At 46.9% G+C, this 22,081-nt stretch overlaps 2 protein-coding genes across 2 annotated transcripts; both read left to right on the top strand.

Moving 5' to 3' along the window:
- Positions 1 to 12,726: 12,726 nt before the first annotated feature.
- On the top strand, positions 12,727 to 13,283 carry EI90DRAFT_3139167 (uncharacterized protein; the record flags this gene model as incomplete). The annotated part of the gene is made up of 2 exons (XM_039064923.1): positions 12,727 to 12,799; positions 12,844 to 13,283. 2 exons carry the CDS (start codon positions 12,727 to 12,729, stop codon positions 13,281 to 13,283), a joined length of 513 nt encoding a protein of 170 aa, XP_038907680.1.
- A 4,508-nt stretch (positions 13,284 to 17,791) lies between these two features.
- Positions 17,792 to 18,031, top strand: EI90DRAFT_3099070 (uncharacterized protein; the record flags this gene model as incomplete). The annotated part of the gene is made up of 1 exon (XM_039062557.1): positions 17,792 to 18,031. A coding segment is annotated over one exon (240 nt), but the record flags the coding sequence as incomplete, so codon positions are not given.
- Between the last annotated feature and the right edge of the window lie 4,050 nt (positions 18,032 to 22,081).

Genomic DNA, 22,081 nt, shown 5'->3' with positions numbered 1-22,081 from the left:
GATTGTCGAGCTGAAAGTACAGGGTATGATGTGTGGGTGAGCAATATCTTCATCTTTCCTTTCCCCCAGTCCACATCATTAATAATTAATTTTCCATAGCGACTGTCCGGCTCGCGCTAATGCATATCTCGAATCCCTGAACCTCATTTCGTTCACACCCTTATCTATCGACTTTGACAAAACCAAGATTCACTACAAACCTTCTCCAACCCTCACGATCCGAGAAATCCTCGCGTTTCCCGAGCCATTCAAACCTGCTCTATACATCCCTCCTTCTCTCATGGCCCGTTCCCGCAAGATACAACAAAAGGAGGCCGAACACTTGGCGCGTTTGTTCCTGATGAGCTTCGCTTTTTCGATACCCGTGTTCGTCGTTGGCGTGTTGGCCATGATCCTTCTGCCAGAACGTAACTCGTTCAGGATGTGGTGGGAGACGCCCCTTTGGGGAGGAGCGACAAGGGCGACCATTTCACTTTGGATCATGGCTACATTGGTACAGTTTGGAGTCGGCTGGTACGGATCATCTTGTTCATGATCTCATCATCCCCCCCTCCCCTACCCCCTCCACTAAATCAGATTCTGATTATTCTTTAAATACAGGGTTTTCTATAAGCGTGCGTACAAGGGCACCTTTATGCGGAGAAAAGGTCCGTGGACATGGTCTCGGTTGGTCCACTTTGGAAATATGGACCTATTGGTCGCGCTATCGACCAGTGTAGCCTATTTGGCCAGTGTTGGCATCATGGCTCGCGACATTGGTCAGGGTGCAGAGATGACGAAGAGAGTGGGGTCGGAAAATACGTACTTTGACTCCAGCGTCTTCATCATCTTCTTTATCCTGATGGGCAGAGTGTTGGAAGGACGTGCTAAAGTCAGGGTAAGCATTTCCAATCAAGACTTGTGTCCTCTGGTTAACGCCTGTTCCCCCCGCTTACAGACTGGTGACGCGATCGCACTTCTCGGAAGTATGCGTCCGCAACATGCTTTACTCGTGTCCGGTATGATGGAGGATGAAGTGCGTGGGATAGAAGTGGAAGAAGAATCACTCCGTCATCGACCCACGACTTCCATCCCAGTCGAGGGTCTCGAAATAGGAGATTACATTCTAATTCAACCTGGAGATGTTCCACCAGCGGATGGCATTATCGTGTCGGGAGCGACTTCTGTCGATGAATCCTCCTTAACTGGCGAATCGCTCCCAGTGTTCAAAGGCAAAGGGGATCCACTCATGACCGGGACCACAAACCTCACATCCCCGGTCATCGTTCGCGTGAACGAGGTCGGTGATCAGACGATGCTTCAGAAAATCGTACAATTGGTCGCTGAAGGACAGAGTCGTAAAGCGCCCATCGAACGCTTAGCGGATTCCATAACAGCTATTTTCGTCCCTCTAGTCGTTTGGTTCTCCGCTCTCATCCTGCTCATCTGGTTGTCACTCTCCCTTTCGAAGGTCATCCCTGATTCATATCTCCCCCACGGTCGTACCAGCATCGGTGATCGTATATTCTTCGCTTTCGGGTTTGCCATTAGTTGCCTTGTGATTGCCTGTCCTTGCGGGATCGGCTTGGCTGCACCGACGGCTCAAGCTGTGGGGTCGGGACTCGCGGCCAAGGCCGGAATTCTAGCGCAAGGGGGAGGTGAAGCGTTCCAGATGGCGGCGAAAGCTGACACGGTCGTCTTCGATAAGACCGGGACGCTCACCACGGGAAATACAATAGTCACTCATCTCAACAGAGTGGCGGACGTCCCAGTCTGGTTGTTTCATGCTGTCCGTCTTATGGAAGCTGGGTCGAGTCATCCGCTCGCTTTGGCCATCACCAAGTTCTGTTCCCAAAATTTTGGAGAAGAAGAAAGCGATGTCCGTATCGAATTGATCGAAGAAGTCCCCGGTAAGGGACTCAAAGCAACCATCCTTTTGGCTGACGATACCACGTACTCTGTCCTTATCGGCAACGAGAGATTCGTTATCATAGAGAACAATGTCAGGCTCGAGTACGGCGGGCATCTCGATGCTGTGCGCTCTCAGCAGGCTTCGGGACAGACAGTCGTGTTCGTTGCCTCCATGAAACAAGGCAACGAGAAAGATGAAGCAGCAGAAGACACCACCCTTCCCACCCTTATGGCTTCCTTTTCCATCTCTGATACGATTAGACCCCACGCGCGCACCACAGTAGAGCAACTTCGCGCTTCAGGTCGCGAAGTCTTCATGCTCACCGGAGACAACGAAATCACGGCCCGAGCTGTTGCCGTGGAAGTAGGAATCGAAGCGGATAACGTCGTGGCCGGGGTGCTGCCGCAGGGGAAGGCGGAATTCATTAACAAACTGAAAGAACGAAAGCGGTTAGTGAAACCTTGGCATTCGTTGCGGGCGAAGGAGAAGCGGTCTATTGTCGCCTTTTGTGGTGATGGTCTCAACGATACTGCTGCACTCACCGCTGCTGACGTAGGGCAAGTCAACAGAACTTTCCCCTTGTAACTTATTTGAAACTTATTCTCGTTTTCCAGAGTGGCCCTCGCGCAAGGATCTCAAATCACGATTTCAGCAGCCTCTTTCGTTCTCTTGTCTCAAAAGTCCATCCTGACTTCCGTGTACACCCTGTTAAAGCTCTCCCGCAGGGTTTACAACAGGCAAAAGTTAAATTTTGGATGGGCGATGGTGTATAACGTGATTTTGCTGCCCGTTGCGGCTGGCGCCTTGTTTGCACATAAGCACACCCGACTTCCGCCTGTTTGGGCAGCATTGGCGATGGCTCTCAGCTCTGTGAGTGTCGTCATGAGTAGTCTGGCTTTGCAATGGGGGTGGTAAATGGTTCTATTCGTCGTTTGTGCTCATCGAGCCGAAGTTCCATACGATGGCAATTGGAAATATTTCGGGCCAAAGGGGGGCGGCAAGAGAATAATCAGATGGGTATCACGCACCGGGATTAGGCTAATAATCCTCACCATTTGGCACTGACTCCGACCTATCTCATTCCCAAAAAACTACATGAAATTTAAATCTCAGTTGATGCTCCTTTGGTGACTTGACCAATCTCAAGGCACCTTGACAGTGTCCGGCCGGTACCCTAGAAGAGGAGATGAAGGATATCGAGCTAGCTTGCCAACTCCCAAGGGCATATTTAGAGATGTTCTGTCCAAGATGTGAAAAGATCAATTTCATTCTCGGCCCGTTATTTACCCCCAGCCTAAATCGTTTGATTTTTGCGATCGACAGTTGGAAACAACGATTTTCTACCTCTCCCTGAACCCGTAGCGCCTTTGGTCCTGGACAGGAACAACGCACAAGGTTCTGAGCCACAATCCTGGCTGAACGATCCTTTCTATGGTCCTTTTCCCCAGTATCGGCGAGCGGGTTTCCAGTGGGAATGTCTATTCCTCCGTAGCAAGAATAGTCAAAATCATCTCTTTCGATGGACGCGAAATGGAATGAAAACTGCCCTTTCCACCGCCTCTCCGGCAGATTTCTGGTACGGTGATCGGGTGGTTAAAGGACGCAATGACATCGAGCATTTTCTAAGGATGGAACTTGACTGATCATCCCCAAGGGGACGCTCTTATCGTTGTTGGTATTAGCGGGTTGTTTAGTGCCCGAGGGGACTTCTATCCTTTTTTCTGCTCAGTGATGGTTTTGGTGTTGGCCCATAGGGAGGATCCGGTTGGGAGTGCATATGAATCCCTCAATAATAAATGAGCCAACTGTATTCCTAAAGAGGATGAAAGTAAAGAATGCTGGAAAAGAATACTCACCCCTTGCCATGTCCGGCGTTGTGGTAGGGGCACCGTAATCTATGCACTCATAGAATGACCCAAATGGTAATGTGGAGACTGCGCGCATCAAAGTCGACAATACCCGGGTGATCAAAACGTTTGGCATTATGAACAAATTTACATGAGAGCCTTGGGACTTCCACAAAACTACAGGAGCACCTGCGGGGAAGCAACAGAACGGGATGTAATACACCCGAGTTTCACAAGATCCGGTGTAGAAGAGGGATGGACTCAGGCGCCCCCTCGCGAGTGGTATGGAGGCATTTTAAGTGCACCTTACTTATGTCAAAGAGGAACAAGTAGTCAGTCAACGGGGAAGTGGTTAAAACGAAGCGACGATACCAGGATTTCGGAAGTTTCAAGTCAAGGGAGGAGCCACTCAAGCCAAGGAAATCAACTATATAAGTAAACTGTGAAGCATTTAGCGAGAGCTCAAGCCCCGAACTCTTTTCACCTAGCGTCATCTCAAGAGGGTCACGTCTGAGAAGGGGCGCGGAACATTCCTCAAACCTCCGGAGAAGAAGGGAAATGTGGGGTCACTTCCTTCTACGTTGTCGCCTCGTAAATTCCGAAGGCCACTCGAATTCGAATACGACTGTGGGGAAGTTGAATGAAGTGGAATCATCTTCGAAGGGACATCGTGGTTTAAATCAATGCATTGATGTAGACGATTTGAAGCGAATTATTTACGGAGCCAGTGTCTAGCACTACCCAATACCTCGGTGGGGACTGGAGTGTAGAGTGTGGAGCCTGTAGATGAGGCTGAAGGCTTGTCATAGGATCTTGGTGCGGGATTATTTGCTAGTAATGTAACAATAGGTCGAGAATTTCCGGAATAAACACAGTGGCAGCAGCTCCGCGAATCATCCAAATATGACCACTATTTTATTGAGCAGGTGAAGGCAAGGACTGCGCTGAATGCAACAGGGGGGGAGTGTTAGACCCATTATTTCAAAGAAAAAAATTCAATGCGCAAGCACCGCGAGCGCTTGTCCGAGAATGAGCGTTCAAACATTGCGCAGAAGCAAGGTCCATGATAACTCACGAGAAGAGGGACACATAAGTTTGTTCCTGAATCATCAAGACAAGCGTTGTCACCAATGAAAGTTTCGGACACAAGATGTGGCTGGCAGCTGTGGCCAGATGTCGAGCGAACATGGATTGTTTAACGTTTCCGCGGGGAAAAAATTTCAGCATCGCTTAAGATCACACAGGAGCTAGTACTGCCAAATGCGAAAATGCAAGGATGCCCCGCACGTGCTTTGATTACATCATGGCAGTCAGCCCTGGCCAGAGTCATCAACCGACAGCTGCAGGAAGATGCCTCTCACAATCTAAGCACATCCTGTCTTCAAGCTGTGGCTTTGGAAATGCCTACGCGAGGCCTCGTAAAACCCCTGACTATCGTACTTGATACTGAATGGGGTATCTGACTGCGTATTCGGTGGCGTCTACTGCCAGCAGCGGTGTGGTGGCCCAATTGACCAGCACGGCAACATCAATATATGTCGCAAAAAGTTGAGGATCCTAGCTCAATCAGATGGGGGACACACACTAAGTATCTCGAACCCTCGTTCTGTCTGTGACTCCAGAATTAAGGGTGGTCTCTCAGGCATGCAAAACAACATCTATCAACAATGCTGTATGATTGCGTACTTATCATCAGACCCATAGATGGGAGCCTCCATAATTCATTTACAAGTACGGGTGCGTTGCATGACGGAAACACAATGAGTTGTACAACTTAACAAGCATCAGAAGGTTATCACTTCAGCGTGCGCTGCATGATCCAGCCCCAGATCCTGCCCTCATGTGACTTCCAGGTATCCCCAGAAGTTTTTGCCATATTGGGGCCACTGTGGGAAAGTGAGAAGTTAACCTTCTTCTCACTTTCTTACCCACAGTAGAGTTGTGCCCTGGACAGGGCTGTTCACAGGTTAGACTGTGGGCCATAGAGAGGGGTCATGGGGACCCAGGGTCTGTCCCCTGACAAACACTACCCCCAGGTCCCTACTCTCTTGCCTGGGCAGCCTTCTTGCCCAGTTACAGTGCTGTGCCTAGTAACACATCCATGCCCTAATTTACTGACTGAGGAGAAACTCCAGAAGAGGGGGAAACTCTAGTTGATTTTATCACTGAGGTATAACATATCTACAAGTTATGTATATATAGTTACATAGAAGGTGGGCCCCTAAATGGCAAGGGTCAGGCGGAGCGGAGCTAACAGAGTTGCAGGTTAGCTGACTGAATATTACCAACAAATTGGGTTATGGGGTTTAGCGAGGTGATGGGCCATAACCCAGAAGCAGAAAGGAGGGATCAGCCTGAAGGTAGACTTGCAGGGAAGGTGACTGAGTTGCCTGGCAGGAGTGGGGGTGCACTTGCAGATGTCGGAGCTGTCTGGAGACCTTCAGGGTTCCATACTTAGGGAGGTGTAGGTAATATATTGAAATGAGGGGTGGTGACCATTGGGGGAGTTGGAGGGGATTGTGGAATTTGGAGGCTCTGAGGCTAGTGACAAAGGAGCAGAGGCAATCCAGAAGGCTGGAGGTGGTGGAGGGTAATGGCCATGGATGGATATGACACTGGAACTGTCAGAACCGTGTGAATCTTTGCCGATGGTAGCCGTAGGCGACTGAACATTGCCCGCTAGTGGTACAGGCATCCTACACATGACTGAGCTTTAGCGAGGGATAAACCCCACTGATCTCGAGGCCGAGGCTACTTAGGCGAGTGAGCTGGGATTTCGGCTTCAACGACTTGAGGAGGAGCGTTGTGCCTCGTTCTTGACACAGTCCCGATACTTCAGAAGGTCGGAGGTCTTACAGGGAACAGAGGTAAGCTTAGGGGTGAATTTCTAGTTGATTTCGAACTACAGTACAAGCATTAGTTACAAGCTGTATATATGTCAGAGACCAGATTCAAGACGAAAGAGAGTCTCTGTGGCAGAGGGCTTTGGCCTCAGCGACTTATGCCAAGAGCACTGTGCCTAGTGACATGTCTGTGCCCTAACTTACTGACTGGCAATCAGAACTGAAGGGGGGTAACTCTAGTCGATTTTATTACTGGAGTGTAACCTATGTACAAGTTGAATATATATATGGTTACAGCGAAGACGGGTCCGCAAATGGTGGAGCTGAATGGAGCGGAGCTAACGGGGTTAAACATTAGCCGACTGAATGTTACCGACGAGTCGGGTCGTGGCATTAGCGGAAAGGCAGGCAATAACCCAGAAACGGAAAGGAGGGATAGGCCCAAAGGTGGGCTCTGCAGGGCAGGCGAGTGTATTGCCCAGCGGAGGCGGGAGTGCGCTAGCGGACGTCGGAGCTGTCCGGAAGTCTTCGGGGCTCTGTACTTAGGGAGGCGTAGGTAATAAATTGAAAGGAGGGGGTGGTGACCATCGAGGGGTACCGAGAGGATTGCGGAATATGGGAGCTCCGAGGTTAGTGAGGAAGGAGCGGAGTTAGACCAGAGGGATTGGAGGGACCGGAAGTCGATGGCCGGTGAAGGAGAGAACGAAGGAAGGTCAGTTGGGAGGTTCAAACGAGACCACCACCAAGCTGTTCCCTGGTTCTTTAGTTAGGATGGGGAAGTGTACTAGTGTTATTTATTGTAAATAAAGTACCAATCCGAGTGTTTTGGCTAATTCTATTTTTATGGGTTAGTTTTAAAGTTCCTGGGAATTGACTTACAGATAAACCGAGCCCTGCGGAGCTGTTTCTTTATTGAAATTTATTAATTTGTCTAGGTGTAATTCTGTGTAGCGTTGTTTAATTTGGATTTAAACTTGAATTTAATCTTCTACTTGGTGAAGTTTCAAAGATTCTATTCAGTTAATGAATTTGGATGGTGTCTGGAGTGTCCCTTGAGTTCGTTTTATTTTTGTCTTTATTTTATCGCTTGTTTTAACAGTAGCAAAATAACTGTTTTGTGTTTACACTTTGAAATCTGGAGTGTTAACCAGCTCTCTTGTTGAAATATCTACTTAATATTTCTCTCCTTAATTGCTGCCTTTTACTACAGTGGCAATCTTAACTGTATATCACTTTTTCGCACTGGAGTGACAACCAGAAATGCTTGAGAAAAATAATACTCTATTTTCTTACTTCTCTAAGGGGGGCGAAAAGTCGCAGAAAGGGTCTCCCTTTTATACTCCTTGGGTCGCCTTCCTTTTTCACGCTCTACCTTCTATTTACAGGATTTATTTACAGTGTATTTTTCTCAAACTGAATAAAAAGTGAAATTTTTCACGCTATAGTTCCACTGCGCTTTGCTGCGCTGAACTGCGGCTCTACTGCGGTCAGACTGCGCCTGGAATCCTTATTGTCCTTCCTCGCCTAAGCTATTTTAATGGTTAATTAGAATTTGTCTGCACCGCATTTGCTGCAGTTCCCTATTTCAAATTCCCCATATTTCCCATTAAGTTCGCTATGACTCGGTCATACTGAATTCAAACCTCGCATTACTATGCGTGCGACTGTGCTGAGACCTTCAGCTGATTTATTCCAATTTTGTTTGGTGGCGTTTGGTTAAAATGAGACTGAAATGATAAATGAGTGAATTATTCAGGTTTAAAACTGAAAGAAAAAGTTGCTAGTAATCAAGAATTACTCAAACGAATGTGTTATAGCTCTCTACTTCATTAGAACATCGTTCCCTAAAATTCCCGCCATGGTCCGTCGTAGTTTAGTAGTTTTCGTGAATTTCGTTCATATTCCCTGATTCCCCTTTGTATTATCACATCCTAATCCTCCATATGTATTGTTCGTTGTTATAGTAGGTCGTCCTCGAAGATATCATATTTTTATGTATTTTATTTAGGGCTCTAGACCTCTTGAAGCTGTCTTCCCGCGTGTTTTCAGGTTTCTAACTTCATGTCCTTGTATCTCATTCATTTCTGGATGTTTTCTCACGTTCTTGGTATCATAAATTTTCATTTATTCCCACCTTTCCAATGGTACTAAGGTTGTGTCCTATTTCCCTGTATTCGTTGAGTTAGCAAAGTTTCGCGCGCACATTCGGTAATCACGTGCGTCGTTCCCATAGTTGTTCGTATGCGGGAGCCGTTTTCATTTAGTTGTTCGGGATTTATGATATGCGCGGGTGTTTATTTCTTTCATATGGGCTTCTGTGATTTATTTCAGATTTTTCCCTCATGATCTAAGGTTGTTTTGCACTTTTCGTGCTTTGTTTTGACCGGGCTCTTCCTTATTTGGACGGAAATTGGTCTTCGCGATCTGCTGAAGTGCGGATCTCGGTTCCGACGGCCGGTTCCCTGCGCATCGCCACCCTCACATGTCATTACACATGATGCGGATTCTTATATTCCCATCATGGGTATAACTTCACAACGGCTGGACCGTTTGGGCTGAGAATTTGCATAGCTATAGTTTCCTATTTTTCATAATTTCCGTGTAAATTTCGTTGTATGTTTTAATTATGGATCCTACGCAATCATCGTCTTGTCCCTGAGCTCGGACTTTCGATGTCGCTATTCCCGTTATTGGATTTCTCATTAACGCATGATCCTTTTATTATGGAAATTTGGGAGGATTAAGAGTAGATCCCTTCCTTTCTAATGGGCTATCAAGCTTGTCTCGGTCGTTACTAGTTAATCTTCGCGCTTGCTTTTTAGACATTGTCCTCGTTTTGCAGGAGTTTTAGTCATATCTCCGTCGTTTATGGGTAGTTTCCCCTGTAATTACTCTCATTGGTTCCGTTTGGGTGACATCTACATTTCCTATTATAAACACGACTTTGACTTTTGCATTAGTTCCTGAGGAATCTTTGTTCCGTGGTACTTCCATCCTTGCTACGTGTGCGGACGTAGGAAAGTAGTTTCCATGGAGGTTCTCTGATTATTTTTATAGTCAAATCTTGGTCGATTGTCCTAATTCTTGGTTTAATATTTGCTATAAATTCCCCCGAGAATTCCGTCTCGTTGATGGTAAGCTTGAAGTATTTTTGTTATTTTTCTTTCTTTCGATTTATCGTGTATAGTCATAATAATTCGTAAAAATTCGTAAAATTCGTTAAAATTCAGGTCCTTCCATGTTCTCATATCTACTTGTCGTATGAGGTTTTGTGATTTATCTGGCATATTTCCATAATGGGTTTCCATAGTGTGGCCGTTATTTCTCCTACACCGGGGATGGATATGACAGCTTCAATAAACGATCCACGACAACCAGCATGGAAGTGAAACCGGAGGAGGATCCGGTAACATCACCCAGACAAGTTTCTATGTCACCTCGTTGGATGGTACTTGTTCCATGGTTCTAGGACACAACTGGCTCACCTGCCACAATCTGTTGATTGACTGGGTAAAGAGCAGTATCTCGTTCCGAACCTCCGAACATACCAGTCCTACCTCCATGCTGAAGGAGAGAACAAAGGAAGGTCAGTTGGGAGGTTCAAACGAGACCACCACCAAGCTGTTCCCTGGTTCGTTAATTAGGATGGGGAAGTGTACTAGTAATATTTGTTGTAATTATAGTACCAATCCAAGTGTTTTGGCTAATTCTATTTTTATGGGTTAGTCTAAAAGTTTCTGGGAATTGACTTACAGATAAATCGAGCCCTGTGGAGCTGTTCTTTTATTGAAATTTCTTAATTTGTCTAGGTGTAATTCTGTGTAGTGTTGTTTAATTTGGAATTTAACTTGAATTAAATCTTCTACTTGGTGAAGTTTCAAAGATTCTACTCAGTTAATAGATTTGGATTGTGTCTGGACTGTCCCTTGAGTTTGTTTTATTTTTGTCTTATTTTATTGCTTTTTTTAACAGTAGCAAAATAACTGTTTTGTGTTTACACTTTGAAATCTGGAGTGTTAACCAGCTCTCCTGTTGAAATATCTACTTAATATTTCCCTCCTTAATTGCTGCCTTTTACTACAGTGGCAATCTTAACTGTATATCACTTTTTCACGCTGGAGTGACAACCAGAAATGCTTGAGAAAAATAATACTCTATTTTCTTACTTCTCTGAGGGGGGCAAAAAGTCGCAGAAAGGGTCTCCCTTTTATACTCCTTGGGTCGCCTTCCTTTTTCATGCTCTACCTCGTATTTACAGGATTTATTTACAGTGTATTTTCTCAAACTGAATAAAAAATGAAAATTTCATGCTATAGTTCTACTGCGCTCTGCTGTGCTGAACTGCGGCTCTACTGCAGTCAGACTGTGCCTAGAATCCTTATTGTCCTTCCTCACCTAAACTATTTTAATGGTTAATTAGAATTTGACTGCACTGCATTTGTCGCAGTTTCCTATTTCAAATTCCTCATATTTACCATTAAATTCACTATGACTCGGTGATTCTGAATTCAAACTTCGCATTACTATGTGTACAGCTGCGCTGAGACCTTCAGCTGATTTATTCCATTTTTATCCAGCGACATTTAGTTAAAATGAGACTTGAAATATTCAGGTTTAGAACTGAAAGAAAAAGTTGCTAGTAGTCAAGAATTACTCAAACAAATGTATTATAGCTCTCCACTTCATTAGAATATCATTCCCTAAAATTCCCACCATGGTCCGTCGTAGTTTAGTGGTTTTTGTGGATTTCGTTCATCTCCCCTTTTTCCCCTTTGTATTATCACATCCTAATCCTCCATATGTATTGTTCGTTGTTATAGTAGGTCGTCCTCGAAGATATCATATTTTTATGTATTTTATTTAGGGCTCTGGACCTCTTGAAGCTGTCTTCCCGCGCATTTTTCAGGTTTCTAACTTCATGTCCTTGTATCTCATTCATTTCTGGATGGTTTTTCACGTTCTTGGTATCATAAATTTTCATTTATTCCCACCTTTCCAATGGTACTAAAGTTTTGTTCTATTTCCTGGTATTCGTCGAGTTAGCAAAAGTTTGCATGCACATTCGGTAATCACATGCGTCGTTCCCGTAGTCGTTCATATGTGGGCACCGTTTCTGTTTAATTGTTCAGGGTTTATGGCATGCGCGGGTGTTTGTATCCTTCATATGGGCTTCCATGATTTATTTCAGATTTTTCCCTCATGATCTAAGGTTGTTTTGCACTTTCCATGCTTTGTTTTGGCCAGGCTCTTCCTTATTTGGACGGAAATTGGTCTTTGCAATCTGCTGAAGTGCAGATCTTGGTTCCGACAGCTGGTTCCCTTCGCATTGCCACCCTCACGTGTCATTAAACATGATGTGGATTTCTATATTCCCGTCGTTGGTATAACTTCACAATGGCTGGACCGTTTGGGCTGAAAGTTTGCTTAACTATAGTTCCGTATTTTTTATATTTTCCGTGCAAATTTCGTTGTATGTTTTAATTGTGGATCCTTCGTAAACATCGTCTTTTCCCTGAGCCCAGACTTTTGATGTCGCTATTCCCGTTATTGGATACCTCATTAATGTGTGATCCTTTTATTATTAAAATTTGGGTGGATTAAGATTAGATCCCTTCCTTTCTAATGGGCTATCAAGCTCGTCTCGGTTGTTACTGGTTGTTCTTCGCACTTGCTTTTTAAACGTTGTCCTTGTTTTCCGGGAGTTTTAGTCATATCTCCGTCGTTTATGAATAGTTTTCCCTGTAATTACTTTCATTGGGTCCGTTTGGGGGACATCTACATTTCCTATTATAAACACGACTTTGAATTTTGCATTATTTCCTGAGGAATCCTTGTTCCATGGTACTTCCATCCTCAGCTACGTGTGTGGACATGGGAAAGTAGTTTCCGTGGAGGTTCTCTGGCTGTTTTCATAGTCAAATCTTGGTCGATTGTCCTAATTCTTGGTTTAATATTTGCTATAAATTTCCCTGAGAATTCCGTCTCGTTGATGCTAAACTTGAAGTATTTTTGCTAATTTTCTTTCTTCCATTTTATCGTATGTAGTCATAATAATTCGTAAAATCTCGCTAAAATTCAGGTTCTTCTATTTTCTCATATCTACTTGTTGTATGGGGTTTTGTGATTTATCTGGCATATTTCCATAATGGGTTTCCATAGTGTGACCGTTATTTCTCCTACAGCAGAAGGAATCCTTCCGCAGATGACTTCAACAAGAGGTATGGGTACGTCCAAAGGACTCCCAAAATTCTCAATGAGGCAGGGATGAAGTACATCCTGCTGTCATTGTGGAGGCATCATCCCTCCAACGAGGCAAGGGCCTGTAGGGCAGCCAATACAACTGCCTTCAAATTCTCGAAACTGCATGTGGGCAACTACCCCATGCCACCTCCCACTCCATCATGGTCAGGGCACTTCATGCCTGAACCAGCTCCACCTGCACCTCTGCAAAAGATGCAGGTTTCTCTCTCTCAATTAATGGATGGTAACTATGGCCATCTACCCACCACCATGCGACCTCCCACCCCACCACCTATCCCCAATGAGGACGAGGATATGAAGAGTGATGGCAAGGTGACAACAGGGTCAGTCAATGAGGCAGCTCCTCTTCCTGAACGTCATTTCCCTGCTGTGATTCAGTCTGAAACCGAGGACACTGTCGCTGGCCCTTCCTCCAAGAAGGGTAAAGCAAAGAAGGTTTAATCACCTCCTCTTCATCGAAGTATATGTGCCTCATTTAACATGGAGGGGTTAATCACCCCCCCCCCCCCCCCATTCTATCATCCACTCTGGTGCGTCGAACATACCCCTGAGGCCTATTTGCCTCAATCATCGTCTCTTCTAGGACCATCACTCAACGGTTCTGTAAAGGCCCAACGGCCTTTACATCATTACTCTTCTCCAATCTGTCAAAACAATGGGTCTGTGGAGGCTTAACAGCCTCTACCTTAACTTCTTTTCTTGGCCTGTCAAAACAACAGACCCGTGGAGGCTTAGCAGCCTCTACCTTACTAATGTTCTAGATCCATCAAAACAATGGATCCATGGAGGCTTAGCAGCCTCCACCTTATAATTCTTCCTGGACCCATCGAAACAATGGATCTGTGGAGGCCTAGTGGCTTCTACCTTCGTTTTTGCTTTATTCTTAGCCTGTCAAACAACAGGTTCATCAAGGCCTAACAGCTATTGTTTCTCTGAAAAAAATTTTTTTTTTCTTGAATATTTCCTGAAAAATTTTGAGGGGAATGGCTTAATCGCCATTCCCCACCTTATATTAATTTCTTGACAACTTTCTTGTTATACCTGCCTGTGCGATATTAATATCGCAAGGGAGGAGAGTGTAAGGGAGATAGGCTGCATACTTGTGGCCTACCCTATTCATTCTTTATTTATCGCGTCAGGTTTGTACCTGATGTGACACTTCTATTCCTGAACCCTTCATTCTACCATGCAGTCCCAAGCTGCAAATATCACATGTACATACAATGATGTATTTGTCAGGGCACACCCGCCTGACCCGGCTCCACCCGGCCCAACCTGACCCGGTACCCCGCTGTCCACCCTTCCTCACTTCCCTTTTATCTTACTTGTTCTTTATTCTCTCTTTATTCTACACAGACGACCTTCTTTATATCAATGTACCATTGACCCATCTGCTACGCACCCACCATGTACCCGGCCCGGGCACCTCGGGCAACTTCCCGCTGTGCCCAGCATGCGTGCATGCACTGGATGGCTTCGGGATCTCCCACGGAGACACCCAGGTGGCTACGGCTGTGTGCGAGGGTGACGTGGCACCTGTCATGTGACCTAAGCCACATGTATATAAACGAACCTGAAGTGGGAACCGAAGAAGTAGCCTTCTTCTCAACTTTCCACTTCAGTCTAAGTGGCCAGGGACCACTGTCCCGCATCAGGCCTGTCAGTATGCACGCCCAATCTGCCCCCTGCCAGGCTCTCAGCCCCAGACGCTACACCTGGGCTCTCCCAACCCCGGACGAGTCCCTGACAGTATTTAACCTGCATGTGAGGGGGTAAAGGCTTCCCAGCCTTTTACCCCCCATTGATAAATACAGCTTCATATAGCATACTTTAATGGACTGGGAGTGTGAGGCAACAACTGACTATCACAAGATCACTCATGAACTCAACAACCTTAACAACCTTACAGGTACTCTAGTTGATTTCAGACTGAGGTCCCCAAAAGTATTTACAAGATATAAATAGGCAAGAGGAAATATAGAAGGGCCAGTCAGTCCAGCACAGTCCAGTGCAGCAATAAGCAGGGATTGTCAAACTAAATAAAGGACAAGAACCCAGGAACTGGAAGTGAGGAATGGATCAGTAAACAATAAGTGGCAAGGGTTATTGATGGGAAGAACAATAACTGAATGAGATCAATAACCTAGTGCCAATAGAGAGTAGATCAAATCCTGATATTGGCAAGTTAAGCAAATGAATAAAAGGCACTCAGCAAGGGATGAATGGTAAATTGCCAAGTGACAAAATGGTCAGAGGAAGAGTGGAGGTCAGCACACAGCGCTGATACAAGTCTGCAAATCAGAAGCGGGGTCAGTGCAGCACCAACACAAGTCCGCAAAACAGAGGTTGATCTGTCAGTGCTGTCAAGGACAGCATGATGACCAGCAGAGGTGGGAGTGTTGACCTGACCACAGGGTGTGGAGGGCAACCACGTCACGAAAACCGGCAGACGCTCCTATCAGCTCTTGAGTGCTCCTGAGCAATTAGAGCTATTAGAGCCCAGGAGAAAGGTACCCCCCTCTGGAGTGCTCCCGAGCATTGGTTTGCTCCCGAAGTGCTCTGGAGTGCTCCGGAGTGCTCTGGAGTACATATTATACTGGATCTCACCCACTCAGTTTATGCATTAAATATTCACGTTGCAGAAAGAAGAAATTGTAAATTCTTTAACTACATACAGGAAATGTAACTAATTGTCATATCTAAGTATCCAATGAACCACCTTCCTCCACCTCACACACTTCTGGCAGCTCCGCGTTGGTACCTACAATGAACTTCCTGTCAGATGATAAATATTGAATTACTGGAAAAACTCACAAAGCCGAGCAATGAGACGTTGGACCACTCCTTGCAGAATGGTAACAGTACTGAGTTATAGCTAAGCACAACCCATGAGACTGGGATCTCACAAGAATTTGAGCACTTGATGATTCAAGGAGCCAACGTGACAAACAGACCAGGAGAACAATGTGGAGAGCACAGAGTAACTTAAGTGCCAGGCTTTCACATACAACCCAGACATGACTAAAATCTGACGCCACAACCCAGAGGACACTGTCACCCCAACCATACCAACTAGACAATCTTACCCTGTTGTTGTTGATATCAAATTTGTTACCCCGCGGTCGCGACATGACAGAGCAGCATATCCCACTACATTACAACAGTACATGAGGGGACTTTTACAGCGTGGAGTGTCATCGGGTCAATCTTACCCTGTATTGATGAATCATCCACTCAGATGGAACACACAGGAAAGCTGCACTGCCATGTACAAACATGGCTATGAGATCCAGTCAACACATAAGGTGAGCTCAATAGAGGTGGAGGGATCTATCCCTGCTGTGAAATCCGAGTTTTGAGTTCTATGTTCAAGAGACAACACCTGTGTGCAGAGTGATGATGTGGTTGCAAAAGCCAGCCATGGCAGAGGAAGTGCAGTGCACCAAGTGTGCTATAGTTTTCCCAGACGCAGCCATGTGGCATAGAGACTAATGGTGGTGGTGTTATGAAAACATTTGAGGTTGGGAACGGCAGGATGGGGTAAAGTGCTGAAAAATTTCCTGACACGTGATTATACTTTTGTATCCGAGCCCATTGTAGCGGAGTTGGCCGAATCTATTTGTCTATTTGTCCATTGTAGCCGACAGTGGGTTTGCAGTCCACATTGTAAGAACTAGCGATGTTCCAAATGCCTCTTGGCTGGTGCTTGACAGCCGACTTTCAACTTGGGAAAGGGAGCCATGAAAGTCTTCAATGATACACCAGTGGCGAAATTAACGCCCCTGGACACCAGCAGTCAAAAATGAGGTGAAGAACTAGCATTAAACACTACAAATGCCTCTAGTGATTGACAGCCAAGTCTCAAAGTGTTTGAAGACCACAATACACCAGCGACGCACTTAATGCCTCTGGACATTAGCAGTCAAAGATGAGATAGGTAAGGTTGGATGTCACATGATGTGAAAAATCGCGTCCGGAATTACTTGGGATCACTCAGGAGCTGTGGGAGCTTTTGAGAGCTTGGGAGTATGCAACCAATCTCCAGAGCACTCCTGAGTGCTCTAGAGCCATACCGGTTTTCGTGACGCAGAAGCATCAGAGGTGGGCGGAGGTACAGATGTGGGTGGAGGTCTGGATGCAGTGCATGGCTGCGACCACATAGCAGAGTGATGGGTGTGGTTCAGATGGAGACGAGGCAAGAGGAACTAGAGAAACTGGATGCTGGGAGCGCCAAGGGCTCGGGAACTGGAGGTGAGGTCGGAATGCCAGCAAGGTCCAGGGTCGGATTGTTCACCAAGTCTCACTTGATAGGACAGGGGGCCAGACATCAGGTTGGGGGCTGGTTAGGATGGGTTTCAGGTCAGCAGATTTGCCTATTGGCATTGATTCACCGCTGACGGAGCCCCGGGATTTGTCGGTCATGACAGTGCCATTTTCCCTATATCTCTGTCAGTTCTCCACCAATATGGACATATTTGGTATTGTTAAAAAGTTCTTATCAGGGCCTTTCTAACAAAATATAATTTTGGAACGTATTATCTATAATCCGCGGTTGATCCACATATCCGCGGATTTCTAACCACCGGATACAGTTTTTGTTTCAAACCTCTAAAAATCTGCGGATTCTGATCCAGATCTGGACCAATCCAATCCACTAGGAGCCCTATCTCTTACACAACTCCTATCTGAATTACAATGAGGCATGAGGGATAATATTACAATGAATGTGGCCCAGGGTGAATGGCAGCAATATCTCATACAATATAGCACTCATATAACAAGTCCCATCAATGTAGTGGACATATCACCGTTTTTTATCAATATCTTCTGCTTAGGCAGATCAATGCCCTTTGGGCAGGTTGTGCCCTTCCCGTTCCTATTTAAGACCATCCTTGAGAGCCACCTAGTAGCAATCCTTACCGAACACCCCCAGGAAGAAACTTAACAGGATGTTCACATTGCTGACCAAACTTCCCATCCTCCTATTCTTTTTGGCTGCATTTGGGGCGTCTTTCTCGATGGCTCTCCCGACGGATCATGGGGTCAGAGCGCCCGAACCTACTCTGGATGCATCCACCAAACGTTTGGAGCTGCTCAAGGGTCCGCTTGCCGCTAAGGACTCAAGTAAGTTCCAAATACCAATTAGTGTTCACATTGTAGCTCACTATCTGACTAGGCCCCAAAAGATGGTTCTCCATCATAGTACGTGTCGTTGGTGATGTTACCATATTTCCATCTCACGTCATTATTACCTAGGGTGTCGAAGAAGTATCTACCCGTAAATAGAGCCGGACAGTATGTGTTATATGCCATAGCTATTCTAGTTAGGGTACTCATGGCAGCTTGGAAGTCACCGTGGCTGATCACGGTTGTGATTCTTTTAAGTGCGGGATGGAGTGACCGTCGCCGACACCTTTTCTTTACTTCTGCTTGACTATTTGACCAACACTTTGCTCCGGCCACATATACATGTGAGCTGAGCGTACTGTAACCTTTTTCTTTCCCTCAGTTCTCGTCCACGAGTGAGCATGTGGTGCAGGAATGTGCACAGGAAGCATAGTGGGTCCGGACGCGGGTCCAGGTCTGGGCTAGTCAGGGTATGTGCCCTGACAGTGTTATGGAAATGGGATTTTCCCATTTTTAGCCTCTTATGGGCTCTATGCAGTACAATATCACATGACATGTATATATTAAGAACCTAACCATCAATTACTACCCAAAAACACTCCTGTCCATGTTATTGTAAACACCACTGTTATAACTTCTGTTACATTAACTGTCACACTCTTTCAATGTCATGGCCCTCTCCTGCACCTGAACACTATAAAAATGGGCCAATTAGGCCCCATTTTTATAACAGGTAGTGTCTGAGTCAGGTCAGAAAGGGGGAAAGGAAGTGTAGGGTCGGTTGAGGTTCTGACCTTAGTTGTGACTCCTGCTATCCTCAAGCTGTCAGAAATTAGGCAGTATAGAGCTTTATTTTGACAGGGGAGGAGAAGAGTGAAAACCTGTTTCACCCTTCCCCACAATTTATATACATTGTTTACATCAAGAAATAAAGAGTAATAAACAATGAATAAAGAAAGCGTGCACAGCATGCATCACCACACATCCATTCCCTACAGGAAGGTTGGTGGTGACAGTGCCAATACTGTGCCATGGTCCGGGTGCTAGAAAACAATCAACAAAATCTCACAAAATAAGTACTCACTCCTGGTCCTTCTTGGACAGTCATCAGGAGTCAGAGACACTGTATAATCTTGTTTCTCCCCCTCTGGCATCACTAAACTTATCAAACAACTTGTTACTTGGTGGGGATGTCCCTTCTCATCGGGGGAGTCTGTCAGGGCATACACCCTGACTAGCCTGGACCTGCATGTGCACTTACGCCCCACACACTCCACACGCTGCATGCTCCAGGCCCGGTTCCTATTCTTCATGTGACTTCCGGGTATCCCCAGAAGTTTTTGCCATATTGGGGCCACTGTGGGAAAGTGAGAAGTTAACCTTCTTCTGTCAGAGACCAGACTTGAGATGAAAGAATGTCTCCGTAACGGAGGGCTTCGGCCTCAGCGACTTCTGCCAGGAGCGCTGTGCCTAGTGACACGTCCGTGCCCTAACTTACTGACTGGCAATTAGAACCTAGGGGGGAACTCTAGTTGATTTTTCTACTGGGGCTTAACCTATGTACAAGTGGGATATATATATGGTTACAGCGGAGACGGTTCCGCAATTGGCAGAGCCGAACGGAGTGGAGCTAACGGGGTTTAACCATTAGCCGACTGAATATTACCGACGAGTCGGTTCACGGGGTTAGCGGAAAGGCAGGCGATAACCCAGAAACGGAAAGGAGGGATAAGCCCGAAGGTGGACTCTGCAGGGCAGGCGAGTGTATTGCTCAGTGGAGGCGGGGGTGCACTAGCGGACGTCGGAGCTGTCTGGAAGTCTTCGGGGCTCCGTACTTAGGGAGGCGTAGGTAATAAATTGGAATGGGGGGTGGTGACCATCGAGGGGTACCGAGAGGATTGCGGAATAACGGGGGCTCCGAGGTTAGTGAGGGAGGAGCGGAGTTGGAACGGAGGAATCGGAGGGACCGGAAGTCGATGGCCGGGAATGGATATGACAGTATCCCCTTCTTAGGCCTGAACCCTTGAAGGCCCAGAATTAGTAAGACGAGGGGAGCTGCACTTACAGGAAGAAAAGCGAAAATGAGGAAATAAAAGTGAAAACGGAAGTGAGGAGAGGAGGGGAAAGGAGGAATGGGAGAGGAGTCGGGGTTCCTAAGGAGCTTCGGGTCCAGGCTTCGCTGGATACCGAGAGTGGAACGCTTCGACGAGGTCGGAGGCGTGATCGAGTTCACCGGCAAGGAGCCATTGTGTCTCCTCGTCGGTCCCTTCATAGCCTAGCCACTTGACCAAGTAGAGCAGCTTGTTGCGTCTACGTCAGTCGATCTTGGAGTCGAGTATTTCCTCGATCTCGAACTCCATCTCGCCTTCGATTTCTACGGGAGGCGGAGGTGGCTGGTGGCGGTTCGGAATGGTGTTCGGGACGGATGGTTCGATCTGCGAGACATGGAATACTGGGTGAATGGCTCGCATGTTTTCCAGCAGGCAGAGAGTGAGGGAGTGGGTTCCAACGCGGGCGATGATCTCGAATGGGCCGAGGTTTTTCTCGGAGAGCTTTTTGGAAGGTCGAGTGGAACGGAAGTACTTGGCCTTTACGTAGACCGAGGTTCCTACTTCGAAAGCTGGGGCAGGGCTCCGACGAGAGTCTGCCGGGCCCTGATAACGGATCTGAGCGAGATGCATTTCCTCGCGAAGGAAGTGGTGGAGGGAGTCGAGATCGACGGAGTACTCTTGGGTGCGTACCGATGTCAGGTCTCGCTCTGGGTGAACGGTGATGTTCGGATGGTAGCCTTTGTTGGCAAAGAACGGGGAGACGCCCGTGGTGGCATTCGGAGCGTTGTTGTATGCGAACTCTGCGAGAGGCAAGAGTTCGGACCAATTGTCCTGCTGGTAGTTACTGTAAATACGCAGGTACTGCTCGAGCGTCTGGTTCATCCGTTCGGTCTGACCGTCTCCTTCCGGGTGATAACCGGAGGTGAAGTGGAGGCGGATGTCGAGGGCCTTACCAAGTGAACGGAAGAAATGAGAGACGAACTCCGGACCCCTGTCGGAGGTGACGTGGGATGGAACCCCGTGCTTGGAGAACACGTGGAGGAGGAAAAGCTTGGCCAGTTCCGGAGAGGTGATGGTATCGTGGGTAGGGATAAAAATGCACTGTTTGGACAGGCGGTCCACGACGACCAAGATGGAAGTGAATCCGGAAGAGGAGGGTAGCTGTTCGATAAAATCCATGGAGATGGAGTTCCAAGGACGTTCGGGGATGGGGAGTTGTTTGAGTAAGCCGTAAGGCTTATGACGGGGGACCTTGGCGCGGGCACAAGAAGTGCAGGAGGATACGTAACTCTTGACGAAGTTACGGATGCCCGGCCAGGTATACTCACGACGCACTAGATCCAGAGTCCGGTTTTGCCCGAAGTGTCCGGAAAGTTGGTGGTCGTGTTTGTCTCGCAAAACGCGAAGATGGAGATCGTTAGAATCCGGCACGTAAATGCGATTGTCCAGCCTTAAGAGGCCTTCGGCATCAACGGACCAGCGGGAGTTGGGGAGGTTGGGGGAAGCGAGATGAGAAGAGATTGAGGTGTCGGAGGAGAGGGAGGTTAGGATGTCTCGATGAAGAGCCTCTGTGTCAACGAGTACGGCTGCTCGGATTACTGTGGCAGCTAGGAACGTGGCTCGTAAGGACGCAGTGAGCTGCTCCGAAGTGAAGACCGGTCGGAAGTTCTGCAGATTGACGCGAGCGTAGTCCATATCCCCTTCTTTGGGATAGACGTCCCAGCGTCTTGTCAGCGCATCTGGTTTAACTCCGAGTCTTCCAGGACGGAATCGGACTGTCATGTGGAATTGGGAGAGGAACTCTGACCAGCGGGCTTGCCGCCGGGTCAAGAGTTTGGTGGTGGAGAAATACTCGAGGTTCTTGTGGTCGGTGACAACGTCGATTGGGGTTCCTGAACCTTCGAGGTAATGACGCCATGATCGGAACGCATCATGAATGGCAAGCAGTTCCTTGTCATGGGTATCGTAATTGAGCTCCGGCGCCGAGAGTGTTCTTGAGTGGAAAGCGACGGGGCGAATCTCTCCGTCATCACAGCGAATGGAAAGGATTCCGGAGATCGT

This window comes from Cantharellus anzutake, assembly GCF_015039405.1.
Source record: "Cantharellus anzutake strain C23 chromosome Unknown EI90scaffold_255, whole genome shotgun sequence".
Classification (NCBI taxonomy): domain Eukaryota; kingdom Fungi; phylum Basidiomycota; class Agaricomycetes; order Cantharellales; family Hydnaceae; genus Cantharellus; species Cantharellus anzutake.
The sequence above is the reverse complement of the archived record's forward strand: the minus strand, read 5'-3'. Positions and strand labels throughout refer to the sequence as shown.